Source organism: Oryzias melastigma, linkage group LG4 (genome assembly GCF_002922805.2).
Source record: "Oryzias melastigma strain HK-1 linkage group LG4, ASM292280v2, whole genome shotgun sequence".
Taxonomy (NCBI): Eukaryota; Metazoa; Chordata; class Actinopteri; order Beloniformes; family Adrianichthyidae; genus Oryzias; species Oryzias melastigma.
In genome coordinates, this window is record NC_050515.1 from 22,282,403 (window position 1) to 22,294,093 (window position 11,691).

At 37.3% G+C, this 11,691-nt stretch overlaps 1 protein-coding gene across 4 annotated transcripts in view; it reads left to right on the top strand.

The window, feature by feature from the left end:
* pik3r3b (phosphoinositide-3-kinase, regulatory subunit 3b (gamma)) overlaps positions 1 to 11,691 on the top strand; it is a 240,886-nt gene that overhangs the window by 122,774 nt on the left and 106,421 nt on the right. For all 4 annotated transcript variants that reach the window (XM_024278243.2, XM_036211611.1, XM_024278244.2 and 1 more), the window contains one exon: positions 6,098 to 6,229. In XM_024278243.2, the coding sequence (XP_024134011.1) occupies positions 6,098 to 6,229 (132 nt within the window). The remainder of the gene's footprint in view (positions 1 to 6,097; positions 6,230 to 11,691) is intronic.

Sequence of the window (11,691 nt, forward strand, 5' to 3'; positions counted from 1 at the left end):
GTCAGCAGACATTGAAATGTTTCCTGTATGATCGCGCTCAACTTATCACTCTTTATCTTCACGTCTTTTAGTTTGTCCCTCTAGGATTTTGTTCTGGGCTGCACGGTGGTTTAGTAGTTAGCACTCTCACCTCACAATGAGAATTTTTTGGTTCGAATTCCAGCTGGAACCTTTCTATGTGGAATTTGCATGTTCTCCCTTTGCAAGCTTGGGTTTTGTCCGGGAACTCCAGCTTGGTCCTGCAATTCTAAGAAATGCATTATGTTGATTGATGAGTCTAATTTATCTCTACAGATGTAAATCAATGATGGGAGTACTGATACTGAGGTACAGAAATATAAATACCCACACATTACCAATTTTGGGATTAACTACTCTATTAATGAGTTCTTATTAATGGATGAGAAAATATAAGTGCATGTGTTATTTCTTGATATTTTAATTATTAGATGAGTTACTCTAGCCTTTTATTTAAAAAAAAAGCCCACAACATATTGGACTGCTCCATCAATCATTTGACTAGAGAAGCCACGAGTCGTGCGTGTCTTAGCAACAACACAGCATGGCATGACTTGGTGATTTTAGAAAAAAACTGTTTTGTATTTTTAACTTTGCATTACCTGGCTAGTTTTTAATAGTTTTTCTTTTTAGGATATCAAATAATATGCTTGAAAAAAAAAATAGTCAATAAGAAATGACCAGTAATCGGTATTGGTATCAAATATTTTATGTAAAAAGTTATGGTATCGAATAGAATGAGTGGTATCGCCCATCCCAGGTGTGAATATGTGTAAGTGTACGGACCTGTCCGAAACATTCCTCAACTTCACCCAGCAGTAGCTGGGATAGGCTCCAGCAACCCCAAAGTCACAAAAGGGATTTAGTGTGTTGCTGGTGATCTCTCTCCAGGGTCTACCCACCTTCCCCCAACAGTTTACTCATGATTAGTTTTAAAAAGAGGCTGCTAGCAGTTAAAAAAATCTGGCCACAGATCTGAACTTGGTTGATTGGTGGTACAGAACACAAACTTGTGGTGTGTACTCAGTGAAAAGTGTGTGTTTGGTAAGGGGGGGTTCTAAAGACAAATGTCACTCTGTTTGGAGGAAGAAAAAAAAACACCTCTGTATATGTTAACCTGACCCTGAGGTTTGCTGGCATTCACATATAATCAATAAAAAAGGATTAAAAAAACTAAGTGTGCTTTTCAGGGATGTCAAACTCCAGTCCCTGAGGGTTGGGACCCCTCCTGCTGCCAATTACCTGCATCCACTGTGTTTTGCCAAAAGGAATGGAAAGCTACGGACACACCAGGCATGGGACAGGAGTTCAAGAATGCCCTAAACCCAAGTTCTTTCACATGTGTTTAGCCCATGGCCCATGTACTATATAGCCCCCTGATTTAACGTTCAACACACACTCAATGGATGCCTGTTCTGTATGTAGAATCCTAGAACAGTCGTAAAAACTTGTGTAGCTATGTATGAATGAGGGAGTTTTGAACACAGAAACTCCAAATGAGTGTTTATGCGTATATGAAATACTTTTCATTGAAAATGGTCGCTTGAACGCTCATTGCCAAGGGTGGAGTGAAGGAAGCATAAAAGCAGTACAAAGACTCTAGCTCTTGCAGTTTCACATCTTTGTTACAGATGAAGTAGTAATTAAACTCTAAAATTATGAAACAATCTGTTATGTCTTTGTCTGGTGTGTCTTCAGAGTGCATTGCATTTTCCTTTTGCTTTTATTGTGCAAATTTGAGATTGAAGTGAATATTTTTAAGGTAAATGCAGTTGAATTTAGAGAAACTTGATGTTTTTGGTTACACCAATCTTTCAACACATTTTCTATTACACTTTTTAGGCACTACTAACACATTTTAATAAAATGTTTTCATTTGAACGTTTCTAACTCTTTACACACCATATGGGTACAAAAAAGAGAAAATAAGGACATCTGCAACATCCCAAAAATGAGTTATCAGGCCATGTTGGATTTTCTGTCTTTATAATTTCAGTGGGTAAGTAATGCAGAGTTCACTGTGTCAAGGGCAGGAACAAACATGCAATTGGAGATTAATCAGTCGGCTTTGAAAAACAAGTGGTTCAAACTTTTGATAAAATAAATAAAAGTGCAGGCTTTAAAAGAAAAATGGAAAATATCCAAAGTAATTTTCTTCCAAAATTTCAGACAAGAGGAGAATGTTTTTGTGAAGTATGTAGCTTCTGATTGTTTGCCTTGCTATTTATCTGGTAGATCAATAAAACAAATGCCTAATAAAACCAGGTTAGTGGCCTCGGTTTTTAATAGTAAAAAACTAGAATCTTCTTTGGAAAAATATTTCCATCACATTTGAGCATAAAAATTTACAATTTTAAGTAGCTTTAGAGGCCACAGAGCAAACTTGCTAGCTTGTCTTCAGTAAAGATTGTATTACCCTGTTTGCTCGATGGATACGAATAGGGATTCAAAATGAGAAAACAAATGTTTATTTTTACAGTAATTTTAGCTTTGCTGGTACTGTTACGTCATGTGAAAAATATAGTTTTGCTTCATTTAAGTGTGTTTTAAACTGATGCTGTCCGTCAAGCAACATGCTAAGCTTCCACACGTTGAAGCTATAGCTAACGGATCAGCTGACACTGACACTGTCCATCAACGCCACACACAAGGCAGCCTTACAGAAACACACGCTGCTCCTGGCTTACAAAATGATCAAACAACCAAGTCAGGTTAATGTTACACAGATTACATTGAGCAGTTTTTCTAGAGTAGCAGATAATCCTGAAAATCATGTTATGTGTGCCAACATACTTAGTATGCAGAACTTCATGGTAACAGTTAGGAGGGATTCCATATTTTTTTGATTAAGTTAAAGGTAATAAATTACATGTTACCAGAACACTATCACATCACTGGAAACCTTAATACAGTATTTCAGTTTCGAGTGTATTCAGACTGGAGACATTTGGTTTGCTTAAAGTGAACCAGAGTTTACATCAAGCAAACCAATTCTGAATACAGACCAAACACAAGGTACAGGACTCGATCCAGACAAAATTTAGAAGACTTTCCTGCTTAATTTGAATACACCCTTAGTTGCAATTTTTTTTTATTTTATTCTTTTGATTCAAACAGATAAAAAAAAGTTTGGGTCTCTTTCAAATTTCCTCTCCATGCCCAAGCATGTATCATTCTGCAGCATTAACCTGCAAACCAATTCTCTGTATTTCTTAGTTTATGCCATAACACGACCAAAACTAAGCCACGCCTCAGATGCAAAACAAATGAGGAATAACATTTTTTTTTAATGAAAAAAATTGATTTGTAGTACTGTTTTGATGACATGAACAGCCAATAACAGACTACAATGCTTTTAGGGAAGTGCATCTATAAAAGCTGAAGTACCCATCTATGAGCAGAACATGCAGGTAATAGAATAAATAATGGGAATTGTTGAATGTTTTACCCCATGGTCAATAATAAGTGTGCATTATTATGGCAAATATATATCTGTTTGTTGGATATGAAAACTACAATAGAGAGCAAATGTGTTAATAGTAAAGCAGCAAGGCTTAGAATTGGCAAGTAAATCAGAAAAATCCCATTTTCTTTCTTGTTAAGTTCTTGGTAAACACGAGTTATTAGTTATTAGTTCTTTTCACAACATTGCTGAAGTTATCTAAAGCTATTATCACCAGGATATTAAAGAGAAATCTGTGAATGACTGACACAACAAACTTTAAACCACAAGTCTGAGACCAGACAGAGGAGCCAAAGGGACGCCATATATCCCCCCTTTAGTCTATTGCTGCAGCAACTTTACTTATTTCAATGTAAATTGTTTCTTTACCCTTTGACTTGTGTGGGAAACACTGAAATAGTTCCTGAGGTTGTCAATAGATTCAAGCTGTTCTTTAAGCTGTAAATGACCTTCGCTACGGTCCCGTGAAGCTGCCGATTAAAGTTAAAAATGCTTCTGGCTGTTTAATTTACAGTTAACTTGAATTCATGGTGTTTTTTTTTTTCTGTCATTTTCAGCAAATGGGTAAAAACAGAAAAGAAATAGTAGCACTATTCACCCTTGTGGTCCAAAGTTTTGCTGTTCACGGTATTTTGATACCTGTGTTTGGACCAAACTGTGTCCAACAGTGTTGACCGTATCACGCAAAAATGGCAACTGAATTTACTTCATTTTGTTGTTACACTCAAACAGTCCAGTTCAATCTTTTATACATTTGTTCTTGGGATATAAAGTCAAATCGGAGCGACATTCCTACTCCTAGATTATTACCTTAATAGGTAAACATGAGACAGAGTAAAGGAATTCACCTTTGACAATAAAACTACACTGATAGATCAGTGCAACAGATTAGAGCATGGTTAAGAAGTTGAGGGATGCTGAGATCTCAGCAAAAGAAAAGGATTCTGTTAGTGTTTGTGAACAGTAATGAAAGCTGCATATGGAAAATCAAATATTGATAAAAAAAAAGTCTGTCAACTAAAGGATGTTCCTGTTTATTCAGTTGTTTAGAAATGTATTTCAGCATCTGGAAATGAGCTTCAAATTATAGACCACATACATCCGTCCGTCTGGAGTGCATCTCCATTGCGCTTCATGTGGGGTCAGTCTCACGACCGTCAATCAGTCTACATTGCATTTCTATTGCCTCTCTGGTCTCCCCCCTACCGCCCCCTTGCTCCTGGAGGAGTGGTTTGTCCTGCCACCTCCTTGTTTTCAGTTTCTCCTGCTTTTTACCGCAAAATTGATGCATTGACAGACTGGAATAAAACTCCTGGGTGAAGCCTCCGTTTTGTAGGGACGAACATCAGATGCTGACATGCTGGAGACGATAAACGTTTAATTTTTTTATCTCAATGCAATGCAGTGGAGACCCACCGTAGAGGGATCAGCTTAAATCAGGCTTTGTCTGTCTGGAAAAAGTGTAGCAATTGTGTAGTGAGGGGTTTTAAAGCATTGATATTCAGCAGGTTTCACCTATAGAGAATTATAAATGGAATGTATCCCCCACAATAAACTGTACTCCTTTTTTTCTACTTGGATAGCTTCCTTTAAAGTAACAGTGCCTGTACCTGAAATTTCTGGATGCTCCACCTGTTTCTGCTTCAGTGACATTATCAGCTATTTTGGAATGATGATGTCCCCCAAATAATGATAACGCAGAGCTGAGCGCTGCCATGTGAAGAGCTCATCTGTTTATATTAACAGCCTGATGTTTCACTCGCCTTTGCTGATTGGCGACATTTACTCAGGCATGAGTTTGAGATCCGAATCAATGGGATTTAACACAGATTTTGGCTCCAGAGGGTCTGGTATGTGTTGTGCTCACAGAGGAGGGGGTTGAGAAGGGAGAGATCAAGATGAGAAAATAAATCGGAGTAAGTCGAGGAAGAAGAAAGTGCAGGAAATACAAAAGTGTATCAGGGAAAAGGTCAGGGGAGGACGAAGGAGGGGTGGGAAAGGTAATGGGAAAGGCCGAAAGGAGGATAAGGTAGAAGATGGAGGACACCACAAACGTCCTGCATGACGCCACACAGTTTGTCCTTTCCTAATCTGCGTGCGCACTCGCTCAGGCACTCTGAGGCCGTGGTATCTGATGTTTTGTCTGGAGCCACAGAAAGTTGGAAGTTCTCAGTGTGGACTCAACTCCAGGGCATCTTTTCTTTTTTTCTTTTCTTTTTTTTATCAGCAGCTGAATTAAAACTCCTCAGTTCCCAGAAACAGCTGACCGTGAGACTCTGGTCAGTAAGATCACCACTGAGCCCAGCTTACCCTGACTGATAGTTTGAGCCACAAAAATTTTTTTCCTTCTTGTATTCCTTCAGACTGTCATGCCTCAAGTTCAAGATCTGTGTACAATTACTCCTGCTGTCTGATACATTTCTAGAAAAATGAAGTATTTGTGGCTCAAGTAAAAACAAGCCTACTAGTAGCACAAACACCAGTCAATGTGGTTAGTATTTATTTCAACTTCACTGGAAAATCTTGTCTAATGTTGGAGGTTCTGCAATGTACTTGTTTTCAGTTTGGAGGTGATGAAGATAACATTCTCTTCTTATCTCTGTTTTCTCCTCTCAGAGCCCATCTCAGCAGATTTGGACAAGTACGATGTGGTTTCTCTGAGCGACGCCCTGAGAGGTTTCCTGCAAGACCTGCCCACCCCAATTATTCCTCCGATCGTTTATAATGAACTGGTCTACACAGCTCAAGGTACTAAAACACACGCTGGACTTGCAGCAGATCTGCTAAAGTAGTTCAAGCTAAACGGAGATGTACTGTCAGTAGAAACTTGGTCAAGATGCTAACGCTAAATGGAATGCTAACCCCTGATCTGTCGCCAGCCACTCCTAAATAACAAACGCTCGTTGACATATACTGTAAATCTTCATCTGTTTACGTGATCAATCTATACAAGCTGATTATGAGACGAAGAAAAGTGGCTTTTCAACAATTCAATGAATATCTTAATATGTGGTGGCCAATTAGGGATGTAAAAGATACTAGAAACGTATCAAAAAAATCAATTGGGCAGTGGGAGTAGCAGCAGTATCAGTGAGGGATGTAGAAAATAGAACCGTATCATTTTAAAACCCCAAATATGAACAAGATTATGTTGGTTAAAAGGTATCAAATCAATCAAGAAGTAAATAATCGATTTCTGGCAAACCACAGTTTCTCGTTTTTTTTTGTTTGTTTTTTTTTACCGTCTTTGTCTTCTTATGTACATACAATGCAAACAAAAATTATTCCAATCATAAGCTTGCTTCTTCCAGGTCAATCCCTGAATACATTTTCTGTCGAATGCTATGCATTATGATTTATAGCTTTGAATGCCATACGAATAAGAAATATCTAGATTTCAGCATTTTTGGTAAGATAATTGGACTGTATCGTATATATACAACCCTATTGCCAATACAATCCATAGTGAATATTAGTCTTTATTTTGAACGTTCCGATTCAATCTGACTTAAAATCACTCCAGGACAACTTCAGCCAAACTTCAACCAGTGTGACTCAGAGATGAATACCTGGTACTGAACCGTGCAGGTGAAGTTTTCCAGATTCTTTGTATTCTTTGTAAGATAAACTAGTGTAATTTGAATTTTTGTTCAAACAAACAAGTAAACAAGAATTAATGTCGAATCCATTCTCATTTTAGTTTCATAAAATTCAGCCCACTGTTGTTTTTCCACTTAAAAAATAGAACATTATGAGAACATTCTAACACACTCTATGGTCATGTCTTTGCTAAATACAACGAGTTTCCAAATATTGGACGGTAATGATGGATTGATAATTTTTTCTACCATCACTTGTGTGTTGTCCGCGCTTATGGTCATTTTTAGGTAAAATACAGTAAAATAGAAACAGTAAAATAAACCTAATATGTCTCAATCCAAATGGTAATTTCCAATATTGACAATACCTTACCTCAGACAGATTAATCTAGTTGGATTGTAGAAATATATATCAATTCATTCTTTAAGTAAAGTGGATGCATTGGAATGGAGCAGAGGAAGGAGCCTGTGGCCAGACCATTTTAGAGCATGCACAACAAAGACGAGCTATTTCAAAAGCATTTTTTCTTCTTCTCCTGATTCACAGCAATTTGAATGAAAAATACTTAGCAAAACAGTTTTGATCTTAATTTTCTTTAAATGTGTCCTCTATAAAGAGACAAATGCTACAAGAACATGTTAAAAACACTAACAATGAAATGTTCAACAAAAAGTTAACTAGATTCTGATTTTCTTGCTAAAAGCCTCTTAACTAGTCATTGTTTGTAAGTCAGCATGAAGTTTCAAGACCTATAGGCCCAAGTTTGGGTCAACTCTAACAGGTGTTACAACTTTAGGTCAACTTTTATTCAAAGTGAATCTTACAATTTGAGCGTGACCCACATAAAATGCAAGCTGTGACGTCCTCTCATAGCTGTAAGCTGCATTTCTCATGGCTGCCTGGGGTGTGACTTTTATGCCTCCAGCTGCTGGGCTGTCTGCCCTCACGCGGCCGGGTTAAACTGCGTGTTTCAATCCCAACTCTGGCTGTCACTTTAAATAAGTGAGGAGACTCATCACATCTGACCACATCTCAATGGAAACACGACAGACCTGTAACCTCCTGTCTTCGTCAAATCTCCGAGGCTTTCGGGAATACACTCTCTTAACTGTATTTCATAGGAGACTCAAACCTACTTAGTTGATCTTGCAGAAACTTCCTTTTAACCTTCTCCCAAAATATTACTCATCTCAGCTTCCCGACATGACTTTCAAACTGCAAACCATCTGAATTATGGAAGGCACTTTCCAGCTCTTTTGGTCTTCATCCTGTTAAGTAACAGTCGCTTTTTTGTGATGTGGATTATTCATGAAAACATTTCAAGTCTCTGAGGGGATGCGGCGCTGTTTTCTGCTGACTGTCTGAGGATAATCCCATTAAAATTGAACTTGCCTCTTTTTTTTTTTTTTGGATGGGGTCATGAATAGTTCTATTTGTGAAATCAGAGAATATTACAGGAAGACGCTTGAAACCCTGAAATTGTACACTGGATATGTCATGCAAGTGCACCAGAATATCTCTAAAAAGGAAACAACTTTCCTCTCTTTTGCCTCTGTTATCTGTCAGCTATACTCAAGCCAGTTTGAAGGTCTGAACAAAGGACGTTCTGCAAGAATTTTTTTTTTTTTTTCAGGAAGTATTGTGCTGTGTGAAATATAATCGCTGCTCTGAAACCTAGTAACTCCTTGTTTCATCCTTGGCAAAAAGAACCACTTAATGGAATTTTGGCCTTTTTATAATACTGTGGAAGGGTTTTAGTGAGTTTTAGCAGAACTGATGTATGTACATTGGAAGATTCTAAATATGGTCAACTTAGGACGTGTCCATCTATTTTCCAAATTTGCTCAATCCCTTGAGGCTTCATAAGGTTGCTATCCTAGCTACTATTGTGCGAAAGCAGAGTACACCCTGGTCAGTTTACCAGTTTGTTGCAGGGCCATATACATACAGCAATGGAAGGATCTGCATTAGGCGCCAAGGTCTTCAATGGCCACATTCTTCATCCAATCATTACTGTACATGATTTGCATGTCAAATTCACGTTCATTGCCTTTTTTTTTCTATAGACATGTGTCAAAAAATTTGGAGGAGCTACCATCAGCCACATCGCTACATGGAAGCATTAACTGTATATCTCACTTACAATGCACGGAAGACATAGATGATGTTTAGAGATCAGGTTTATTTATTTTTGACAAATTCTACGAAAGCGTCAGTAATCACGACTCCACATCTGGGTTCATGAGATCATTCAGAAACTCTCTCAGTACGAGGAAGTTCACCATCTTGTACAGGAGCTGCGTCTGAATGATGGAAGCTTTCAGTGGTACTTTCATCTCTCCAGTTTGAAAACTTGCTGTCCTGCATTAGTCAGAGAAGGGAAAAAATTGAAATTAAGCTAAACTGGAGAAACTTTTTACTATTGTTTTGATGCAATTAATAGAAATATTCTAAAGTTCAAAAGAAGAACAATCTGGACGTACCATGAGGCCCAAAACACGTCGGCACACCCAAAACATGGTGCTTCACGACCTCAAATTGCATCTGTACATTGACTCAACATTGAAACTGGACATCCCTGACATGAGAATTGTGTTCGGTGTGAACAAAGCTTTATGCCTCTTTTAACCAGGGTGTAAGAATTCAAACTCACGAATGAACATCACTGTGGCTCAGATCAATAGTGAGCACTGCTTATGACATGTAACCTGAGCCAGCGAATGGTGCTGCAACCTCACTTCAGTATGCAAAGTCCTCATTTGTGACAACAGTATTGAATATACGCACCAATAAAAACTCAATATCTTCACTGCTGACATAAAACGACAACATCTAAAACCTTGACAAAGACTCAAAAATGTACCAGATAACTTCAACTCCCACAATGCATCTTGCTCATTGCTTACCTTATAGTGAGTGGGGTCGTTACAGTATTAAAATGAAGTGTGGACATTCAAACATCTTCTCATTAAAAGAAAAAAAAAATATCCCTTTTTCAGAAATGGCTCTGCTGGGCTTGTTTTGTTCTGTTAATACTGAAGGCTAGTATTATTATCTGTTTTTGATTGTTGTGGTGGTGGTTTTCATTTTGCATTAGTTACGTGAGTTATAATGGCTTTGAAGGGAAGCATTCTTTGCTCAATAAAACCAGCTTCCAGTGGTCATTTGGGAAAATGTGGTACTTTCTGGAACAGAAGGTTGTGATTTAAGCCAGGACTTTTACCTGACCGACCAACTTTTTTGCATTATATAACTATTGTCACTTTAAAAAATAATATTATGATCAAAATCGTTAAAAATACAGCTGCTTTGCTCAAAAACAAAAGCATCTTTTCTAATTTGTATTTTTTTATTACTGCAGTTTTGTACAACTAAAACATGATACGCTGGACTTCAAAGGACTTTTGGTTTCATCATATCCATATGGGTGAAATTAGAACCCCCAAAACACTGTTCTTTAAATAAAGACGCTTGCTTTCTGTCTAATCTGTCTTTTCCCCTGACATTGGTTGATGTTGTAACACTTCAAATCCCCTCTTATTTGATCTCTTTCCTCTGGCTGTTCTGCTCTCTGGGAGACGAGTCATTTTCTCATCTGGATCCATCTGATCAGCATCACATTTTCCAGCAAGTGGAACATGATGGGAAATCCCCTTAAACTATTGGAAATGGCAATAAAATATTTGGATGTTCATAGGGATTTTTGCAGAAACCTTTTGAACCCTCTTAAAGCAGCATTTTTTTAAGCAAATCCCAGAGTAAATGTGGGAAAATGTATAGTAATAAGAAGCCAAATCTTATATAAATTTAAAGCTGATCCTGCTTAACGCAGCTTCAGTTTTATTGTGTGTCTGATTAGAGTTAAACTTATTTTTGGGCAACCATCATCTCAAAACTAGGAGTAAGAGGCAGATGTCCTTATAAGTAGGAAATATGGCACTGGCTTTATGCTGAATTGACACAAAAAAACATAATTGAGGTGTTGCAGCAACAGATAGTTGAGTCTCTGTGAAGAACTTATGTCCACTCAGAAGTGTCAATTTACATTAAAGCCTTTAGAGACAAAGCTTCTTTGGTTATTCTCCCTTTGTTTACACTCAAAAGTTCTGGTTACTGATCGCATTCTCCTTTATTACAAAGTTCTAACAAAATATGTTTTTTTTCGTGAGGATCCAACAAATTCACTTTTTCCACAATTCTATTCAAACCTCCTTTTTTGGATCATGGTTTTGTTTTGGTTCAATATGTGATTTCTGCATTACAAAACATTTTTAAAAAAGCTAAAATTCAGAAAAAAATCACATTTTTAATTTGATAAAACGCAAGTAACATTGAAGAAATTTATTTCAATTGGCTTATACGAAGCCTGGTATAATTTAATAAAATGCTAAATAATTCCCTCTTAGATTTAGAACAACATGTATGACATTTACAACCTAAACTTCCTGGTATTCAATGGGGATCCAACATTCAGTTTTCGCATTATTCCATTCAGTATCCCTAGTTTTTTGTTTTGTAAAGTATTAACAATTTTCCCACCTAAAAAAATAAATTAAATCATCATGCCATGGTGCAACATTCTTTGAATTTCTTGGTGCAGTGAGCCTTGT